Source organism: Taudactylus pleione, unplaced genomic scaffold (assembly GCF_031769625.1).
Source record: "Taudactylus pleione unplaced genomic scaffold, aTauple2 ptg000007l, whole genome shotgun sequence".
In the NCBI taxonomy this organism is placed as follows: domain Eukaryota; kingdom Metazoa; phylum Chordata; class Amphibia; order Anura; family Myobatrachidae; genus Taudactylus; species Taudactylus pleione.
Genome location: NW_028284410.1, coordinates 11,930,765 through 11,954,109, shown reverse-complemented (window position 1 = coordinate 11,954,109; position 23,345 = coordinate 11,930,765). Strand labels below are relative to the sequence as shown.

At 45.2% G+C, this 23,345-nt stretch overlaps 1 protein-coding gene across 2 annotated transcripts in view; it reads right to left on the bottom strand.

Annotated features, from left to right (window-relative positions):
- The window catches only part of RSPO1 (R-spondin 1), a 163,582-nt gene that overhangs the window by 25,512 nt on the left and 114,725 nt on the right, over window positions 1-23,345 (bottom strand). For both annotated transcript variants that reach the window (XM_088460501.1, XM_088460504.1), the window contains exons 3-5: window positions 15,138-15,329; window positions 13,710-13,856; window positions 10,615-10,803 (exon numbers count right to left, since the gene is read on the bottom strand). In XM_088460501.1, coding sequence (XP_088316627.1) covers window positions 10,615-10,803; window positions 13,710-13,856; window positions 15,138-15,329 — 528 coding nt within the window. The remainder of the gene's footprint in view (window positions 1-10,614; window positions 10,804-13,709; window positions 13,857-15,137; window positions 15,330-23,345) is intronic.

The window sequence follows — 23,345 nt, the reverse complement described above, 5'->3', positions numbered from 1 at the left end:
TCTCTGAATAGGATGAAGCAGTGAAAAGCCCTGTTATCACTGATAGGCATCTATTCATGTAGCAGTGAAAAGCCCTTTAAGTATCCACTGCCTGAACTCACAGCAAATTGGATACTAATGTCATCTGTTTGAAAATGACAGTTGGGAGCTGATTGGCTGGAGCACCATTATCATACGCAATGAGTTTTATTACTCGTTGTGAATGATTAGACTCATTGATAAATGAGGCCCTTAATCATCAGGGCCATCCATTGATCAAGAGCACTTTGTGAGGGAAGTTTCCTAAGAGAAATGTAAGCATTTGCCTTGGTATGGGTAAGGCAGACAAATTATGTACACCACTAACCAGTACATTGTCTGATTTATCAATGACCGCTAGAGTAAAAGCAGGGAATGTCAACTTTGGTTATGCCTTTAAAATGAGCAGGATGAGGGTAGTTTAGTCTACTTGTATAGAAGGCCAGGTGAGGTGTTTCCTGAAGTCCACAATCCAGGCTGGAGATAGGCAAACATTTCAAAACTGTCCTGTAAAATATTTACCTCATTCCACATTTGACCACAAAATGTTTCCTATTTCATTGGAGAAGTTTGACTGTAAATGTTTCCTACCCCAACCACATCACACAGCAGAATGAATTGACTGTTGTCATCATCTCAGCTCTATTAATAGTCTATAAATTCCATGAAATGTGAATTTACAAATACAAGTACGAGCAGTATGCTTATTTGCAAAGCAAAAGTCTAACTTTGCACCTGCAATAATGAGCTGTTCCCCTGTGAATCTAGTTTTACTATGATTTCCCCTTATCTATAATTCAGTACCAAACTTTAGTGGCCATTGGGGGATAATCAATACCAATATATCTAGGGGGATCACTACCTAGGGTACAGGCAATGTCTAAAGGCAGACCACTTCCTAAATGGAAGCTGTAGAAATATACCATTAGTTAAGTTTGATTGTAAAGTAATTGGAAAAAAAAAGCAAAATAAAATATGATCTGTGTCATTGTAATATCTCCAATTTAGAGATTATAAAATATGAGATATGGTAAGAACTTACCCTTGTTATCTCTATTTCTACGAAGTCCATAGGGTTCCACAGGATACCTTGGGGTATAGGTGTGACGTCAGTCATCGGGCACCATAGAGTTAAGCTTTCAGCCTCCCAGGATGCACTAGGGTCCCCCTCCTATACCCCGCCCCCGAGCCAAGGCACCTCAGTTAGTTACCAAGCCATAGGCCGGAGGAGGAGAAGGAAGAGAGAGAAAAAAGATATGGACACACACAAGAATCACATTCTCACCAGAGGGAGATGGAAAAACCGGTGACCAGAGCAAAGCCCATCTGCAGCACAGGTGCGACAGGGCGGGAGTCCTGTGGAACCCTATGGACTTCGTAGAAATAGAGATAACAAGGGTAAGTTCTTACCATGTCTCATATTTTCTACTTCAGGGTCCATAGGGTATCCACAGGATACCTTGGGGATGTCCCAAAGCAGTATCCTTTAAGGGTGGGGACGCTCCTGTGCTGAAAGGAGAATCCGCCGCCCGAAGGAAGCATCCTGAGAGGCGAAGGTGTCAAACCTGTAATACCTCATGAAGGTATGGACAGAGGACCACGTAGCAGCCTTGCATATTTGGACTGCAGAGGCACCACGTCGAGCTGCCCACGAAGGACCCACAGACCTAGTGGAATGAGCCTTCACAGAAGGAGGAACCGGCAGGCCTTCATGAAGATAAGCTTCAGAAATAGCCATACGGATCCAGGCTGCCAAAGTTTGCTTTGAAGCAGGCCAACCCTTTTTATGGAAGCCATAGAGGACAAACAAGGCGTCCGACTTCCTAAACGAAGAAGTGCGGTCAACATAAGTCCTTAAGGCCCGCACAACATCCAAAGTGGCCTCACCCACTGAAATACCAGGTGAGTTAAAGGCCGGAACAACGATTTCCTCGTTAACATGAAACTGGGAAACAACTTTGGGAAGAAACTCGGGCCGAGTGCGGAGCACTGCCCTGTTCCCATGAAAAACCAAGAAAGGGGGTCTACAAGAAAGAGCCCCTAAATCAGAAACACGTCTGGCCGAAGCAATAGCCAGAAAGAAAACAGTCTTAGCTGTTAGCCATTTAAGATCCACTGAGTCCAGTGGCTCAAACAGTGGTCCCTGAAGAGCCCTCAGGACCACAGCCAAATCCCAAGGCGCCACAGGTGGAACAAAGGGCGGCTGAATGCGGAGAACACCTTGCATAAAGGTGCGCACATCCGGGATTGTAGCAATCCTATGGTGAAACCAGACAGACAGGGCCGAAACTTGTACCTTCAAAGAAGCAAGGCGAAGCCCATGATCTAGTCCCGCTTGTAGGAAGGCGAGTATCCGAGACAGATGAAATTCCCTCGGTGCATAACCTCTCGGTCGACACCACTGGAAGAACGTATGCCACACGCGATGGTATATCCTCGCGGAAGACGGCTTCCGAGCTCGTAACATGGTACGCACCACAGAGCTGGAAAACCCCCTGGACCTCAGCATGGCTGTCTCAACAGCCACGCCGTCAAAGACAGCCGAGTCAGGTCCGGGTGAAGACAGGGACCCTGTGACAGAAGGTCCGGTCATAGCGGCAACCGCAGAGGACTGTCCACGGACAGACCTTGAAGGTCTGAGAACCAGTGCCATCTGGGCCACGCGGGAGCTATCAACAGGAGCATCCCTCCTTCCTGTTTGAATTTCCGGATTACCCGTGGAAGAAGGGAAATCGGAGGAAACAGGTATGCGAACCGGAACGTCCACCGGACGGACAGAGCATCCACCAGAGACGCCCCTTCGTCTCTTGTGCGAGACCCGTACACCGGCAACTTGTTGTTGTGCCGGGACGCCATGAGGTCGATCTCTGGAAGACCCCATCTGTCCACCAGCAGTTGAAAAACGTCCAGGTGCAGGGACCATTCCCCCGGATGAACGTCCTGGCGACTTAGAAAGTCCGCTTCCCAATTTAGCACTCCCGGAATGAAGACCGCTGAAATGGCCGGAAGATTGCGCTCCGCCCATACCAGGATCCGAGAGACCTCCACGAGAGCCGCCCGACTTCGGGTTCCTCCTTGCCTGTTTATGTAGGCCACGGTGGTAGTGTTGTCCGACTGGACCTGTACCGGACGACCCTGGAGAACCCGATGTGCCTGCTGGAGAGCATTGAAGACCGTTCCAAGATATTGATTGGAAGCTCCGCTTCTGTCGGCGTCCACCTGCCCTGGAACAAGTGTGGACCCAAAACTGCTCCCCAGCCCCGAAGACTGGCATCCGTTGTCAACAGGACCCAATTTGGTACCCAGAACGGATGTCCCTTGTTGAGATGGGTCGTCTGCAACCACCAGGCAAGGGACAGGCGAACCTCCGGGGTGAGCACAATCGTCTGAGACTTCAGAGACTGAGGCAGCCCATTCCACTTGGACAGGATCAGGTGCTGCAGAGGTCTGGAGTGAACTGGGCATATTCCACCATGTTGAACATCGACACCATGGAGCCCAATAACCTCATCGCCGAGTGTAGAGACACCCGGCGGCTGTGCAGACAACTGCGCACTCTCGACTGTAAAGCAGAGATCTTTTCCTTTGCTGTTCCGAGTCCAATAAGGCTCCAAGGTGCAGAATCCGCCGAGACGGGATTAGAGTGGACTTCTGCCAGTTGATTAGCCAGCCATGCTGTTGCAGTAGCGCAATGGTCAGGTCCAAGTGGTGTAGAAGGAGCTCTGGAGATCCCGCCACCAATAAAAGGTCATCCAAGTACGGCAACATGCGGTCTCCCTGCAGCCGCAGAGAAGCCGTCATGACCGCCATCACCTTGGTGAACACACGCGGTGCTGTCGCCAGGCCAAAAGGTAACGCCCGAAACTGGAAGTGGTCGCTGCGGATTGCAAACCTGAGGAACTGTTGATGACGCAAAAGAATAGGGACATGCAGGTAAGCGACCTGTATGTCAAATGACACCATGTAGTCCCCAGGTTCCAGCGCCAGAATGATGGACCGTAGGGTCTCCATCCGAAACTTCGGTACCCGCAAAGACTTGTTGAGAGCTTTGAGGTTGAGAATCGGACGATACGACCCATTGGATTTCTGTACCAAAAAAAGATTTGAATAGAAACCCTGGCCCCTCTGGGAGAATGGAACAGGCACTATAACTCCAGCCTGGAGCATAGTGTGCAATACCTTCCGCAGCTCCGTAGCCTTGTTCCGGTCTGATGGTAGACCCGTGGTGAGCCGGGGGTCTGTGCTGGAAAGAGAGGGCGTACCCGTGGGAGACCACCTCGAGAACCCAAGTGTCTGTCGTAGTGACCGACCAACACTGGGCGAACTGCAGCATGCGGCCTCCCACCTTGGGATCCCCCAAAGGGAGGCCCGGACCGTCAGGCCGCAGGCTTGTCATCTGGCTTAGGGGCCGGACGTCTGGTACTCCATGCCTGCTTCCGGGGCTTGGCCGATTTCGTAGGGCCAGCCTGTCGAGGAAAAGACTGTGGTTTGGGCCTGCCCTGGGCCCTATAAGACCGAAAGGACGATGGTCCAGAACCAGAAGGAGCAGCGGCCGACGGGAGACAAGCCGATTTGGCTGCCGCCAGCGTGGCCACAATCTTATCCAGATCCGGACCGAAGAGAACTTCTCTGGTAAATGGCAACGCCTCCAAACCCTTCTTGGAATCTGCGTCCGCCTTCCAGGATCGCAGCTACAAGGTGCGACGAGCAGCCACCGCTGCTGAAGAAATTCTAGACACCAGAGTACTAATGTCTAAGGCCGCCTCGTTGATATAAGTGGCCGAATCACGGAGATTACCAATCAACTCCGCCTGTTCGGCCGGACAGTCGGAATCAAAAGATGCCTCTAATGAATCCGCCCAGCGCTCCATCGCTCTGGCAACCCAGCAAATGGCCATAGCCGGCCGTGCTGCCCCCCCCTGCAAGGGAATAAGCAGACTTCAGGCAGATCTCCACCTTGCGGTCCGTAGCATCCTTAAGGGAGGACATGGATGGCATCGGCAATGTGGCGCTACGGACAAGACGGGTCACGTGAGAATCCACCTGTGGAGGGGATTCCCACTTTGCAAAATAATTATCCGCGAATGGATAAGCCACTGCCAGGCGCCTCTGCGGCTGGTATCTTTTGCCAGGCTGTTTCCACGCCCCCTCTAAATGGTCCACTAACTGACCCGAAAGAGGAAAGACTGTGGCATCGCCCTTCACATCTTTAAAAAAGGCATACTTGGATTTAGCCGCTGGGGGAACTTCGTCCTCAATCACCAAGGCTGTGCGGACTGCCCGAATAAGTCCAGGAATATATACCTTGGACTTAGCGTCAGCGTCCTTAGTATGGAGAGGTTCCTGATCGTAAGGATCCAGAATCTCCCCATCATCAGACGTCCCCTCGTCATCCTCATAAGGAGCCGACAGAGACGCCACCGGCCGTTTATGTGGTCGCATCACAGACTCCCCTTGCAACACATCCGACAAGTGCTGTACAGAACTCGTCAGGGAGTTAACCCACGCCGGCTCCTGAGAAACCGGGAGCGGGGAAATAGGGAGACTGTGGGGTACCACCAATTGTCGTGGGAAAACCTGCATGGGTGACGACACCACTGACTGCTGGGACAAACCCATTGGCGTAAACGCGGGCTGCGGAGCTAACTGGCCCACTAAGGTTGTAAGCGCCTGAGCGAAACAAGCCCAGGGTGGCTCCTGTACCGGGGCTGTAACCGTAATAGGCCGCGCCATAGACAAACACTGCCAGCAGAGGCCCTCCACGCTACCCTCCCCCTCCGCTAACGGTACTTTACACGTAGTACACTGTAGGCGGAGAGGAAAATCACTTTCAGACATGATGGCACCAAGTATGTGACCCCTCTCACCAATTATATATTAAATAGGCGAGAGACCACCCTGCAGCACCGCACCGCAAGGGCTTAGCAGAAAGGACAGGGACAGTAATAAAGCTGACAGTTAGAAGAAAAGTTACAGGCAGCAGCGCTAGCACAGTCACATACAATGCAAAGAAAAATCAATTCCTGCACTAACAGCGCTGATCACTCAACTACGCAGATACAGGGCCTGGTAGGACACAGTGCAGCATACACAGACCTGACCCAAAATCGGAGGAGAGGTATGCGGGGGGACCCAGACCACGATGCTTCCGTCCAGCGCTTCCAGCAGCATTCACCATGCGTTGGAAAGATGGCCGCCGAGGAGCAGAGAGGAGGCTGGCCTGGGGGAGGAGCGCTGTTACAGGACCAGTCGGCAGTGTGCAGAGAGGGCTGTGTGCAGCGGGGGAGGCGCCGGCTGTGAGACAGGGAAGGCGCGCTCCCCTGGCATGCATTTAACCCCCGGGACGCCGCAGCGCTACCGCTCTGCTGCGGTCCGCTGTCCCAGGGGGTAGTGGAAGCGCAGGTTCAGTACCTGGCTCCATGCTGCAGCCAGTCCCCAGGGAGCCCCCTGCCTGGGGACTCTGGACCATGTAACAGCGGGGACCCACCGCGGGACCCCGCTGCTTACCTGCTGTCCCCCTTGAATCCGGCCATGGTCCGGAACATCTGGGGTCACCGCTAGCTGTGACCCCAGATGCTCACCAGCATCCCCGGATCGGTACCGGCGTTCTGGTAACGGCGGGGGTGTAGGGAAGACAGCATGGACGTCAGGACTGACTGTCCATGCTATTCATCCAGATGTGCAGCCACAGCTGCATGAAGAAAAAGCTTCAGGGGCTCTGCTAGCCCCCACTCCAACAGGTGCACCCGACTCCGGCCGGGCACCAAACGAAACTGAGGTGCCTTGGCTCGGGGGCGGGGTATAGGAGGGGGACCCTAGTGCATCCTGGGAGGCTGAAAGCTTAACTCTTTGGTGCCCGATGACTGACGTCACACCTATACCCCAAGGTATCCTGTGGATACACACACTTACCAACGGTCCTGAAATTCAACTGAAAGTAAAGGTGCATACACATGAGACGATATCTTTGAACGATATGAATGATAACTATATCGTTCAACGATATATCATTTATATCATTCAGTGTGTATGCAATGAACGACCAACGATACGCGCTCCCACTGGATTATAACGATATCGTCCATCGTCCATGCATGCAGGCCAACCTGGACGATATCATTAATTTTCCATATGGGAGAACGATCATTGGTCGTTGATGATATATTTACCGGGAATTTCAAGGGAGATCGTTCAGCATACGTTTGGGCAAATTAGGGTATACTGTGGTTTCAACTGGGGCATTGCCTAGGCTAAATCACTTTAATAGCAGTGAAGTGATGCCATAAGTAAGAGGTGCAATGAATGAATAGTGGATGTGTTGGGTCCAAACAGGATTAAAGTACAGTATGTACAGCATTACATGTTAAAATGTGTTCAGAACTAAGCACCCACAGTCATTGACAACACTTTTACATGGTGTCAGTATTATGTCTATGAGTATACTGATGCTGTGGACACAGCTGTGCGGCATATTTTGCAGTCTGTGGGTGTTGAGAAGGAGCAGGCATATTGTAGATAGATTTATTTCTGCAGTTTTTCTCCCTGTGTTGATGTTTTGCAGCTCTACAGCTTGAGGTTTTGTTTTGGAGATAGCATCCGGGGGGCCAGCCAAGTTTATACAGGAAGAATGTAAGCTGGCCCCTTTTAATTAATGCCCTTTTAACAAATGATACGTTATCAGACTAAACCAGAGTCTAGAAGTTCACTCCAGAGAAATTCCTGGAGCAGTAAGGTATCGTAAACAGAAGTCCACATCTGTAAGCTCAGCCACTAAGACGCCTGTGGCACGATCTGTAGGTTCACTAAAGAGCAGAGGGCAGACAGCTGTACACACCACTCTTTTATCCTCACCCATAGAACAAACCCTGGGAGTAATACATGTTACTAGTCACGTTAATGTTAATCAAATCCTTTGATTTAGGATAGCACACCAAGTCTGGCAGCCAATCAGAAAATGATATTGCTCTGCCAATTTGGCTACCTGGAAGATTCCTGAGTTTCAGTGGTTATCAGTGTTTCTACATAATCAGAAGACATCAGTGGTGAAGGAGAACATAAAGGCTTTATATTTGTTTTTGTTAGGGTACGGTAATATGTTTTCACTGGAAACACTTGATTAAATGAAAAAAAGAAAAGATAAAAAAAACATCTGCTGCAATTAACATTTTCTCTTCTAAACCCACGCTAAATTTTCTGAGAAATAGATATGTGAATTATCTATTCATGCATACTAGCATGTCAATGAATAAAGAGGGACACTTGAGATTAATGTAAACAGACACACTTTCACTTGTGTACATAAATATACAGACCTACAGTCTTTGCACTTCACATTTCCAAATTACATATGAAATTAAAGCAGTTTACCAGATAAAGCCACAAAACTTATTAGTATTAAAAGCACAATAATAGGAAGGTATTGGTCCATTTAGATCGAGACCAATAATTGTGGGAGTCAGTGGCGTAACTATAAATTTTGCTCCCCCCTGCCAAAAAAGTTTCTGGCGCCCAACTTCCCCCCCTCACCTATGTCAGCATGCGCTGAAGGACGCACACGCCGCGGGGGGTGCTGGGAGGGAGCCGATTGGATCCCTCTCACAACACTCTCCCTATAGAAGCCCATAGGCTTCAACAGGGTAACGCCATCAGGAAGATGGCGTTATCCACTGCAACCTTTGTATCTCTCCAGCACGCCCTCATAGGCCTGGAGGTATTCCTGCTCGTCCGTGCGGTTCTGCGAGGAGGAGGCACTGGGCATGTAGTAAGCCATTGCTAGGATTAGTGTACCGGTCGCATGACCACTGTACAGCGATCTCCAGCCACCATCAAGCTGCTGCTGCTGGTGGGGACTACAGCAGCGATAAGATGAAATTTCAGGGGGAGGGGATCTGCCACCGGAGACGCCCAGTCTGCCCCGATCCTCCTCTTGTCCCTGCCCACACACACAGCCGGCCAGTGTCCCAGCTGCCACAGCCCTTTTCCTGATGCCGACAGTCAGGGCTGAGCATGGGCTAGGCATGTCCGGGGCATTACACACTCCAGACGCTTGTTATCTGCCACCCCCTGCCAGCGCCCCCAAGCGGGGTGTGCAGGGACGGTTGTTACGCCACTGGTGAGAGTCAGTGTAGGGGTGCATCCACGAAGCAGCTAAAGCTCTCTTTACAAAACACAAGTGGTGAATTAAGGTAGAAAATAGGTACATAGGAATGCAAATCCATGTCCTAAATCTTCAGGTGCTTAGTTTGGAGATCACATACAAGGTCATTCTATAAGGTGAGAAATTTGGGCTGGGACAAAGTCAGTCACTGATTAAAGCTACTATGTTGCAATACTATAGCGGCACCTATTGTGCTACTATAGCTCTTCTTGCTAGGAAGCAATGGTGCCGAGATGCATAAGACCAGGAATGATGATGTTCGTCCATGTAAGATGACGTTTTGCCTCGTTCTGAGTTCCGTTTTTTTGGAGGGAAAAATCCGAACTCCACGTGCAAACTCGAACCTATCCGAGCCTGCACATCCCTAATTTGTTACTAGCTATTTGATGGTTGAAATTTTGTTGTCTAACTATTTTATCTGAAAGTTTCCTGGAACTAAAAATCATCCAACTTCAAATGCGATATAAAAATATCTTATGTGCATGAGTGACCCAGCTAGCCAGCTTGCGCATGTGCAGTGGAACTGCAAGCTACAAATAGATTAATAGATTACAATGTTCAGATTTAGTTTACTATTTAAATCTGTTATCATTGGCAAAACAAGTATGCAATGCGTCTTAAATAGGCTTCCCCATACTGTGGCAAACCCAGTGGAACTTATCACCATCAGGTGTTTCAGTCGGCAACAGCAGCGTTATCGGCTCACAGTATCCCGTTGATATATACGGATGTATATTTATATAAATATATATATATTAGGGATGTGCAGGCTCGGATAGGTTCGAGTTTGCACGTGGAGTTCGGATTTTTCCCTCCAAAAAAACGGAACTCAGAACGAGGCAAAACGTCATCTTACATGGACGAACATCATCATTCCTGGTCTTTTGTCCAGGAATGATGATGTTCGTCCATGTAAGATGACGTTTTGCCTCGTTCTGAGTTCCGTTTTTTTGGAGGGAAAAATCCGAACTCCACGTGCAAACTCGAACCTATCCGAGCCTGCACATCCCTAATATATATATATATATATATATATTTATATATATATACAGATCTTCAACCTTGATAAATTTTCTCCGCACTTTGGAAAGTTTTACATGTCAGACACAGGGGTCTATTTACTAAGCAGTGTTAGGAGATAGGGTGAAAAGTGATAAGGTGCCAGCCAATCAGCTCCTAACTGCCATCTCACAGGCTGTGTTTGAAAAATGACAGTTGGGAGCTGATTGGCTGGCACCTTATCACTTTTCACTCTGTCTCCTAACACTGCTTAGTAAATAGACCCCACAGTAATAATATTAACATTAGTAATAGTAATGGGCAGGTTTATTAAATACTTATAAGAAGAAAACTGCAGTTCTATTCTTTTGTATCCAGTTTATGTGTTTGTTTTCCGTGCTCTTTTATAAATGTCACCAATACCAACCAAGACAACTTACCTTTAGGGCATGGGATTTTGGGCATTGTGCATTTCCCCCTCTCTGTGGTAGGTGGACACAATGATGCACCCCCCAGTGGTGCCTTCACAACCTTCCGAGTTCTCTCTTCATTTCCTTTTTTTTTCCCACACTGTTTTGCTGTACGGGAGCAAGGGCTCCAAGGCCCCCACTCACTCATTTCACATTGTGCTGCAACACAATGAAACAGCAGGTTTATTAGATAACAGAAGGCTGAATTTAAGCCTGAAAGCATTTAAACCCATTTTAAGTAAGGATAACTATGTGCACTGAGCAAGCAGGAGTTAATAATTTATACAAGGCAGACTCACTTGGTCACAGATCTCTGGACCTGATTCAGTAAGGATTGCTATTGCGATCGTAATAGTGATTACGCACAGCGAAGATATGCTAATGATTGCAATTGCTATGCCGTCGCCCGTCGCAGCCTAACATGAGGACACCCCCTTTACCTTACACACATCCGTAATACTTAGCAATACTGCGAAACCTTCGGTAACATTGAGTACAATCAGAACCTCACACACACTTGCACTAGGTCTGACCTTAATCAGGAATTGCTAACCTCATCGCATGCAGTGAATGCCCAAGCTGCATATGGAATCGCAATGGCTAATTTATGCATGCCCTTGCAACGGCATTCAAATGCACCGGCATGCCTGCATTTCGCTGACCACCCTCCCGTCACCACCCCCAAACGGTGCTTCCTGTCAATCACTCTCTGATGGGTCTGCGTAGTTACTGCCATCGCAGTGGAGTGTTCACGCACTGCGATGCATGCGCAGAACGCAACAATCGGCCCATTGCATGCGTAATCGTAATAGCGATCCTTGCTGAATCATTGCTGAATAATACCACACTCCATCTCTAGTTGTGTTTGGGTTTCATTCCTAGTCTGCTGGTTGAATAGCAATAAAAAACAGCAGATGTTAGCTGCTGTAGGGCGTGATATATCAAGCATTGAATTTTGGATGTGATACAACTGATCGCAGGCATAGCAGCATTAATAATGCTATATGCATGTACAATTGTGATTAAAACCGCAAAGGACAGCTCTTACAAAAAGAGCTGTCTTTTGCGATGAGATGACTTCCGGGTTTATGACCCAGGAGTCCTTCTGCACTTGCAGTATATTGTTTAAGATTTATAAAGATACATGTTGACAGAAAGGGGTAATGATAAGTCATCAGCCGTTAGGGCATTTAATAGTTCATGAAATTGTGTGGGATAATATATGTTCCATTTTTCAATTATATTTATGGTTGTATAGCCAGGTTAAAAACCTGGATCATCCCTTCTTATTCCTCAGTCAATCACCCCTTCTTATACCTCAGTCCATCACCCCTTCTTATTCCTCAATCCATCACCCCTTATTATTCTTCAGTCTGTCACCCCTCCTTATTCCTCAGTCCATCACCCCTTCTTATTCCTCAATCTATCACTCCTTCTTATTCCTCAGTCCATCACCTATTTTTATTTCTAGCCAGTCACCCCTTCTAATTCCTCAGTCCATCACCCCGTCTTATTTCTCAGTCCATCACCTATTTTTATTTCTAGCCCATCACCCCTTCTAATTCCTCAGTCCATCACCCCTTCTAATTCCTCAGTCCGTCACCCCTTCTTATTCCTCAGTCCATCACCCCTTCTTATTCCTCAGTCAATCACCTTTTCTAATTCCTCAGTCCGTCACCCCTTCTTATTCCTCAGTCCATCACCTCTTCTAATTCCTCAGTCCGTCACCCCTTCTTATTCCTCAGTCCATCACCTCTTCTAATTCCTCAGTCCATCACCCCTTCTTATTCCCCAGTCCATCACCTCTTCTAATTCCTCAATCCATCACCCCTTCTTATTCCTCAGTCCATCACCTCTTCTAATTCCTCAATCCGTCACCCCTTCTAATTCCTCAGTCCGTCACCCCTTCTAATTCCTCAGTCCATCACCCCTTCTAATTCCTCAGTCCGTCACCCTTTCTTATTCCTCAGTCCATCACCCCTTCTTATTCCTTAGTCCATCACCCCTTCTTATTCCCCAGTCCTTCACCTCTTATTATTTTTAGCCCATCACCCCTTCTTATCCCTCAGTTCATCACCTCTTCTTATTTCTAGACCATCACCCCTTCTTATTGCTCAGCCCATCACCTCTTCTTATCCCTCAGTCCATCACCTCTTCTTATTTCTAGACCATCACCCCTTCTTATTGCTCAGTCCATCACCTCTTCTTATTCCTCAGTCCATCACCTCTTTTTATTCCTCAGTCCATCACCTCTTCTTATTTATAGACCATCACCCCTTCTTATTACTCAGTCCATCACCCTGTCTTATTCCTCAGTCCATCACCCCTTCTTATTCCTCAGTCTGTCACCCCTTCTTATTCCTCAGTCCATCACCTCTTTTTATTTCTAGCCAATCACCCCTTCTTATTCCTCAGTCCATCACCCCTTCTTATTCCTCAGTCCATCACCCTTCTTATTCCTCAGTCCATTACCTCTTTTTATTTCTAGCCAATCACCCCTTCTTATTCCTCAGTCCAGCACCCCTTCTTATTCCTCGGTTTGTTACCCCTTCTTATTCCTCAGGCCATCACCTCTTTTTATTTCTAGCCCATCACCCCTTCTTATTCCTCAGTCCATCACCCCTTATTATTCCTCAGTCCATCACCCCTTCTTATTCCTCAGTCCATCACCCCTTATTATTCCTCAGTCAGTCACCTCTTCTTATTCCTCAGTCCATCACCTCTTATTATTCCTCAGTCCGTCACCTTTTCTTATTCCTCAGTCCATCACCCCTTATTATTCCTCAGTCCGTCACCTCTTCTTATTCCTCAGTCCATCACCCCTTCCTAATTTAAGTAATTTTAACAATGTATGAAAAAGGTAGATGGACACTCAGCTCTCTGAAGTTCTCCTTTGCCTCTTTTATACATAGATACTGAAAACTGTTCCCTATATTCAAGATTGATCTAATTTGGAAAGACAAATATATTTACTAAACCTGCTGTGTCTTTCTCTGGGGGATAGCATTTATATCCTTTCATACTCTGTTGTTCATGAAAGTGGTATTTCAAAATATCTAACTTACCAGAACTGCATTCCATTGTGCCATTTGCTGCGACGAACCCCTCCGGACAAACGGAGTAACAATTGCCTTTGTGTTTGTAGAAACCATCATTACATTTTGTGCAAAACGTCTTGCTGAAGCATTCCTCACAGTTATTTAGTTTACATTCTAGAGAATTGAAAAATAATAGTATGTAATTTACATATTGTGTACATTTGAGCATTATGTATCCTATACTGTAGATTCCAATGTTATCCTATACTGTAGATTCCAATGGCATAATACATAAATAACATTACTAGTAATAAAGTAAGTGTAACACTATTGTAGATATATGTTTCTGAACAACTTCTGTGCCATGACAATAAAGTAAAGAGCTCAGAATTATGATTTAAATACATAACTGAAAATCACAGAACTTAGCAAGAAAGACCAAGCAATACATTTAGTAATGGTTGCTATATTGCATATGCAAACCAATAAAAAATATCTGAAGCTGCAAAACCCGTCACCTCAGAGCTCTGGGGCAAATATAAAAACACCTCTATGTGATCAAGGAACTCTAGGAGGACACCAGACACATTTTGATCTATAGAAGTGACATTATAAATACTGTGGTGATTGATTAAATAAGTTTATTCTGTTATAAATTATGTTAGGTACCTGAGTATGCTCAAAACATATTTTCATAGTTTTTAAAATACTTAAACTACAGTAGGTGCTGAACATCTGATGACCTTCTGATCAAGTGTACCCTAACATATTATCTCCTGCGCACTTAGATATGATGCTTAGGGATCTGTTTATTGATAATTGCGATGTCCCCACACAAATTAAAATTCCATGTACTGCATATTGTAGCTGTCTGGAATGTTTTACATAAGTATTTTATGAATCCAAGGCTCCTCTTGGAAATGACCCAAAGTCCTGGAGAGGATACTGCAATGTCTTTCCGGATTAGCAACTACCCATTGAGGGGTATAGATTAACACCGTCTTGGTTTTTGAAGTAGATAAGTAGATCAACAACCACAATCCCCATAGCAAGCTATTGGGTTCAGTACATTGTGAAAATAGTGGGACCGCAAGAGAAATCAGCAATTTACCTGCAGCATCCCTCTTCTTAAATCGAAGAAAGTAATGATAACCCCTTTCTCCGGCAAAAAACTAAGGAAATGCATTATCACTGCTTCATAAATAGACCCTTAAATGCTGGCATCAACAACACTGTGAAGCCAAGCACTCTCATTCACTGTTTCGCTTCACTCTCCCTTTACAATAGCAATTGGTTTACTTCGTTGTAACTACTGTTGCAAACAGAAACCCCACTGCTGCAGCATGACTAGCTCAAATAATGATAGTTTCTTTAGTATATGAATTCACTGGAGAGAAGCCACTTGATAATAATTATTATAAGTCTAGATTTTATGTAGTATGTTGGTTGACTTACTCATACACTTGTTAATTTCCCGATTACGATCACCATAGTATCCTGCAGGACAGGATTGCCAGCAGACCCCAGTCTGTCGAATATCATTTCTTTCCAAAAGGATAAAAAGCTTTGGTAAGCACTTGATGCATCCATTAAACTCAGAACAAGCCTCACATCCTTTACCGCAGCCTAGGCTCACCTCTGTACTTCCTGTATGTGGATAGAGTTTAGGAGAAAATCACTTGGTAACAGAAATGTAGTTTCATTGAAAATACTGCAAGCAAAAACACATCCATTAATGACTTATTATTCCTATGTGGGATATTTTTACATTTTTTAACAGTTTTAATATGAAGTTATTTGGTTTATTGATTATAGCATTAAACTTAATTTCAACTGATATCAGTTTACATTTATACACAAGTTAACAATATAAACTTATCTAAAATAAAGACACAGAGACATGCAGTCGGGGACAAAGGGTCAGCTCTAGTTATTTTATCAAAAGGGTGACATGTGGTGAAGAAAGAACGACCCTACATCAGACTTGCCTACTTTTGAAAAAGCATTTCAGGGAGATTGTGAAAGCAGCACCTATGAGCGTGGTGGTAAAGTGGACTTGTACAGCTACATCTGAGAGGCGTGCTATAAAACTGATTGACATCCAAATGTAAATGAGCCCCAAAGCAGTTAGCAAGATCTACTTGTTGATGAAAAAACACTGATACTTTTCAGAATATGCATGTAGCCATAGGGATCATTGTGTCCTATAACCAATGCAAGGAAATTATACTAATGATCCCATTTGAATGTATATATATTTGTTTTTTCTTTTATATAACCACTTCGTAATGGGGGTAAGGTATAATCAGGCAGATTGCTAGTCTCTTCAGGGAAACAGGGAGATTGCTGCTATTTCAGGGAGTCTCGCTGACAGTCAGGGAGAGTTGGCAAGAATGCCCTACATGCAGTGTACCATCTGTTCAAGTAAGTCAGGTTTAAATGAGTTCCAAGTGCCAGCCCATATGATATAATTTACAAAAGCCTATATGGGGGCCAACTGCTAGCCCATCACCTACAAGTCAAGGATTGGATGGGGGACAACTGTCAGTCCTTCACCAAGTACTCAGTGCCTAGATGGGAGCCAAATGCCAGCCCATTACCAGCAACTCAAGGTATACAAACTACCCTCCCAATGACACGTAAGAATCCCACCTGGAACGGTTGTGCCACTGACCCCAGTAGGGTAGAATCAGCCTAACTAATGTATTGCTGGGTAGAGAAACTCAAGACCTAAAGTAAGAAATAACATTGCTACTGTTCTTTCCCACAACAAAAAAGGCAGACAACCAACAATACAACAATAAAAAAGGAAGGGAGGATGGGAACGTCCAAAGAAGCAATAGACCTCCATGTTTGGAAAACAATAGTATAAAGCACAAATCACACCCCAAATACATCCTTCAAATCCAGAGTAAAGACATGTCATAACCCAAATCTCAGATTTCAAACAAATTAACGCTTGCTGCTAATGGTACGCTGATTTATCCTGCAGGTTAATATTCTGCTAAGCATATTAAATGCCTTCTGTCTCCTTTCTCAGTTTTTGGCTCACAGAATGCTGCCCATAAGCATGAAGGGGGTTATGCAATGAAGTTGACATGGGTTGGGCTTGATGCCATTATTTGGGGGAGTGCTTCAAGTTGTTGTTGAGATTACGGGTTGCGTGCCGGCCAATTGAGATGTAGTTTAGGTGAAGTTTAGTGTTAGAAGTCTTTAATTGCTAGTTCTAGCAGTGGATCAGCCTCTTTAGAACTGATCTTCCTACCCTTTTTAATTTTTGGTTTCTTTGTGTTTATTGGAGTTTTGTGCTGGCAGAACGAATGGCTGAGCAGAGACATAATGGTACATTAATTGGGTACAATCTCTTTCCAGTAAGGGCTTGGCAGATACTACCCTGCCAAAGGTTAGCCTCATCACAAGTCCAGGTGGAACATACCCATGGCGTGATATGAAGGAGATGTGGAAAACTTGATGATAAGTTAATTATGGATGGGCTGTTGCTTTTCCTTTAAAACCACATTTTCCCCCAATTCATGTGGTAGTTGCATTGGTTAGAGGGTGACAACTATTGATTCACCTTTTGACTCTCCTTTAACTCATTTCCCTGATGTGATAGGTGTGTTGATGTGCAATTTCAATGCATGTGATAATTGCATTGATACAGTGCATCCGGAAAGTATTCACAACGCTTCACTTTTTCCACATTTCGTTATGCTACAGCCTTATTCCAACATGGAATAAATTAATTATTGTCCTCAAAATTCTACCCACAATTCCCCATAATGACAACGTGTAAAAAGTTTTTTTGCGATTTTTGCAAATTTTATTAATAAATAAATAAGAAATCACATGTACATAAGTATTCAGAACCTTTGCTCAGTACTTTGTTGATGCACCTTTGGCAACAATTACAGCCTCAAGTCTTTTTGAAAATGATGCCACAAGCTTGGCACACTTATCTTTGGCCAGTTTCACCCATTCCTCTTTGCAGCACCTCTCAACCTCTCAAGCTGGATGGGAAGCATCGGTGCACAGCCATTTTCAGATCTCTCCAGAGATGTTCAATTGGATTCAAGTCTGGGCTCTGGCTGGGCCACTCAATGACATTCACAGAGTTGTCCTGAAGCCACTCCTTTGATATCTTAGCTGTGTGCTTAGGGACGTTTTACTGCTGAAAGATGAACCGTCGCCCCAGTCAAGAGCACTCTGGAGCAGGTTTTCATCCAGGATGTCTCTGTACATTGCTGCATTAATTTTTCCCTCTATCCTGACTAGTCTCCCAGTTCCTGCCACTGAAAAATATCCCCACAGCATGATGCTGCCACCACCATGCTTCACTTTAGGGATAGTATTGGCCTGGTGATGAGCGGTGCCTAGTTTCATCCAAACATAATGCCTGGCATTCACGCCAAAGAGTTCAATCTTTGCCTCTCACGGTTTGAAAGTCCTTCAGATGCATTTTGGCAAACTCCAGATGGACTGCCATGTGCTTTTTACTAAGGAGTGGCTTCCGTCTGGCCACTCTACCATACAGGTCTGATTGGTGGATTTCTGCAGAGATGGTTGTCCTTCTGGAGGTTCTCCCCTCTCCACAGAAGAATCCTGTAGCTCTGAAAGAGTGACCATCGGGTTCTTGGTCACCTCCCTGACTAGGGACCTTCTTCCATGATCGCTCAGTTTAGATGGCCGGCCAACTCTAGGAAGAGTTCTGTGGTTCCGGACTTCTTCCATTTACAGATAATGGAGGCCACTGTGCTCATTGTGACCTTCAAAGCAGCAGATATTTTTCTGTACCTTTCCCCAGATTTTTGCCTCGAGACAATCAGAGGTCTACAGACAATTCCTTGGACTTCATGCTTGGTATGTTCTCTGACATGCACAGTCAAGTGTGGGACCTTATATAGACAGGTGTATGCCTTTCAAAATCACGTCCAATCAACTGAATTTACCACAGGTGGACTCCAATTAAACTGTAGGAACATCTCAGGATGATCAGTGGAAACAGGATGCACCTGAGCTAAATTTTGAGCTTCATGGCAAAGGACGTGAATACTTATGTACATGTGATTTCTTAGTATTTTTTTTTAATTAAATTTGCAAAAATCTCAAAAAAACTTTTCACACGTTGTCATTATGGGGTATTGTGTGTAGAATTTTGAGGACAAAAATGAATTTATTCCATTTTGGAATAAGGCTGTAACATAACAAAATGTGGAAAATGTGAAGCATTGTGAATACTTTCCGTATGCACTGTATATTGATTTGCTTAGCCAGTTCTGGTTATGATTATCCCATTTCCAGCAATATTAATATTGTTATCAATAATGATTACCTTATTACCATTATTTCAGAGTTAAATTTAAGTTATTAAAGGTTAAATGGTTTAGATAACAGAAATATAAAGCCATCAACAGTAGCTAAGGGTTTACACAAACCAACAAAGTGAATGAGAAAACTTAGCAAATCACAGTGTCAAACAGAATAATACTTTTCTTGATTTCTGTCCCATGTTGCAGATAAGAGACCATGTGATTTCACTGCATTCTAACGAGTTTGGTCTTTTCCAAGACATGACCTGAACCATATCTCCCAACATCGAAGGTCGGTATCTCGGGACAGGAAGCATAGCCACGACTTGGATGGGGGCATGTTTTCATCACTGAGCAATTAGGACCATGCCTGCTCAGACTAGGCTGTACCTTGTCTCCTTGTCTATTGCCAGTACTTATAAGCCTTTAACTGCCATGCCCAACACTGTTGCTCTGTTATGCAAAGCAATACATACCTCCCCAACTGTCCAGTGATCAGGACATTACAGTCTTTTGCAGCGCCGCGAAGGGGGGTGTTGTGATCCCCTCAGCACGGTGCAAAGCCAGGGGGGAAGCGATCAGTGTGATCACTCCCCCCCACAGTCATAGGAGACTGCTGTGGCAGCTGCTCAACAGCCACGAGCAGTCTCCCACTGCAGCTCAGCACACGCTGTGCTTCATGCTTTCAATTTTATCATGAGCAGGTCTGGTTGACACAGATGCATGCACAGATCAGTGAGATTTGTGCATGCATTTGTGTGTAAAAAGCTTTAAAAGTGTTTTTTTTTTTTAAAAATGATGTGGGGTCACCTCCTAAAAGCACAACCAGCCCCGTACTTTTCAGAGCCAGTCCTGGTTGTTTAAATATGGGGGACAAAAGACATTGGGGTCCCCTGTATTTACCACAACCAGCACTGGGCTAAGCGAGCCGGTCCTGGTTTTGGAAATACAGGGGACCAAATGAGTAAGTGTCCCCTGTATTTGCCATAACCAGCACTGGACTCTTTCTAGCAGGGGTTTAATGCCACAGCCAGGGGAACACTTTTTCAGGTCCCCAATAAAGGGGTCCCCCTCTGCAGGGCACCATAGGCCTGGGCTGATAGCCCAGGGCTATCCCCGACACCCCTGGGTGGTGGGTGCCGGGTTGATTGTGTAAAGTGTGTGTAAAACTAGAAGTGATAACATTGTCTTTAACAGTAGAACCCCACGTAAATTTAACACTTTACAAGCAATTTACACACAGATGCATGTACGGATCTCATTGATCTATGCATGCATCTGTGTCAATTAGACCTGCTCATGCTAAAATTAAAAGCATGAAGCAGGTCTATTCATGCATGCATCTATGCATGCAAAATCAATGAAATCACTTTTCAAAATCAAACCAAATCGAATTCTATTTAGAAAAGGCTTCTAAAATCGAATTTTTGTAAATGTAGGATTTGATGAGGGATTTGTACATTCAATTTGATTTGATTTGAGATGAGATAAATCGAACAACAAATCAAATAAAAATAAAAAATCGAACTTGGATAACTCTCCCCCTAATTCTTGTTTTGCATTAAAATGGGAGTATTACTTTGTTTTCAAAATTCATAGATGCTCAGGAAACGGGTAATGTGCACGGTTGAGGTAGGTGCAAACATTGTTTATGTACTAACAGTTAAGAAGCTAAAATGGTGTTAACTAAACATGTCAAGAGGTATAGTTACCAAATGTCCATCACTTCCTCAGACATTCTCAAGGTTTGACTATTGATTGCAATGTTTCTTTATTTTAGAGTGGTCATCTACAGAGATCCCCTTTAGTTGCACTATAGTATGCTTGACATATTGATTCACTCTGTTTGTATTTTGACTGTGTAAGGTGATATTTATTAAAGAGGATTTAAGATGCAAGGGAGATGTATTATGGTCATATCCAGTGGTGGCTCTAGAGGTGGGGTGCAGAGCGGTTCAAAATTCAGATAGGGGAACCACACCAACTGCCACAGCCGTAACTAGGCTTTTTGGTGCCCTGTGTCAGAGAGAGCATTGGCGCCCGTTCCCCATTTTTTAAATAGGTACATGAGATAGTGCACCTAAAAAAGGGCCATGGCACAGGTCGCACCATGCTAGTTATGGCCCTGCCAACTGCCAGTGATGTTTGACAGAAGTTGGCATGACAGTTGGTGTGGATCCCCTATTTGAATTTTGGACCCCACCTCTGGAGCAGGCACTGGTCATATCCAGTTGTAATCTCCGGTCAGCAAGAATAGTCGTACTTGCCGACTATTAGCTCCCTCCTTCCGGGAGGGAGCTAACGGCCTTCCACAATGGAGGGGGGGGGCATGTCGAGGCAAAAGGGGGTGTATCCTAGCAATGATGTGTCATTTTAGGGCGGAGCATGGGGTGTGACAGTGCGATCATGTCACCATGGCTCCACCCCCTCTTCACAATGCCGATATTAATGGCATTATGAAGCAGGGGGCGTGGCCATGATGACATGATTCAACGCAAATCGCGTCATCATCCCCCCTGGGGTTTTATACTGTAACCAAGTGATTTTCGGGAGGGTAGGCAAGTATGAGTCTAGTGTCTTACAGTATATTTGCATAGACCATTGTTGAGAGTGGATTAATTTTCTGAACAGCGGATTATTGTTGGGAATTACTAGCAGATGTTTTTGATTGGACCGGTCTTAAGTTGTGCATGTCTCATAGCCATATGCATAGTTGCCAACATTGTAAAACAATTTTCAGGGTCACTTTGCAGTTAAATTGTTACATCTAACCACAGTGATTTGGAGGATATGTTTATAATTCATAATTATTGCTTTTTTTAAAGACTCAAATTCAATAAATAATCACTTATATAGCCTAGAAAATAAGAAAAGATGCACTGCACTGTCCCTATTAAAAACTAGGGACATTTTCATAGAAGAGCACTTTAATACAATATTTTCAACAGTACCTGAGTAATGTTCACGGCAGATAATATTAATCTATAATTTTCAAGCTTATTTGGAACACACTTTTTTAGCCAAGTAGAATGGAGCACATGGGGGAGCAGTGGGTACCCTGTAACCTCCTCGAAGAACTGAGTTTTTTTCTTTGAGACAACTGTGTCCCTGTCTCTGCACTGACTTCTATGATGGGAGTTAACACACATAAGTGGCTGCTTGTAGTTCCTCCTACAGAAAGCTTTGATCAGCAGAGCTTTCTGTGCATTGCATAGGAGGAGATGGCTCCCCTGCCATGCAATGCACAGAAACCCGGAGCCCAAGTTGTTGCCTTCACCCCCAAGGGCATAATTAGGTATTTGAAGGCCTCATAGCAACAGTTTGTCAGAGCCCATATTTACCACCCAAGGGGCTAAAATGTATATAACACATGTAACTTTGACAAGGAAGATGGCCCCCTTCAGCTCTGGGCTCTATAGCAGCTGCACCTCTTGTATCTATGGTAGCACCTATGGTAATTACGGCTATGTTCACAGTGGCTGCAGATATATCTGCCATCCACTGTGCTGCGCAGCCAATGCGATATGTCTGTGAAAGACATTGTTCACAGATATATCGTCTGTACATATTGGCCGACGCACCCACAATATATATCGTCCATTCAATTGAACGGCCGATATATTGGCCAGTGTGTACCCAGCATTAGGATGCTTCTGATATTAGTGCATAATATCCAGTAGCAGCATAAATAATACAATTCTCTACTGGGTAACACACATTTAGTGAATTCCAAACTGGTGTGTGTGTGTATATATGGCCAATAAATCATGTACAGAGGCTGGGGAGTGATAATCAGCAGGATTTAAAGGTCATTCTTCTCTTGTGCACAATCATGTGAACTGAGTCTTGCTGCACGAGCCTGCTGTGGACCTGCAGTGTCCGTAAACTGCCAGGCATCCACGTGTACAGTATGTCATAGAGAACAGGTACATCTCATTCCACTGACTCTCCCCGCCACTGCTGACAGGTCCCCCTCTTGTTTCTGTCACTTCTGCCTGTTGGATCCAATAAGTGGCCACTACCATTTTAACAAGCCACTGGTTGACTGAGAGACAGCCACTCTCAGCCAATCAGCGGCCTGTTACCAATTGTAAGGGCAGCTGAATGGATCCGATAGACTGAAACCAAACCCAGAGATCCAACACAGAGAAGTGGAGGTTTTGGCTCGTTTTCAGATCCGAGCCTGGTGCAAAGACCTGAGCCAGGACTCGGATCTTCTCAGAACCCCTGAGGTCGGGTTGGTTCGGTTTCCAGGAAACTGAACCCGCTCATCTCTAGTCCACATAGACCTATCCTCAAATCACACCAAAGATAATGTGCCATGCACCTTGCCACATATTTCACACTTGGTAGG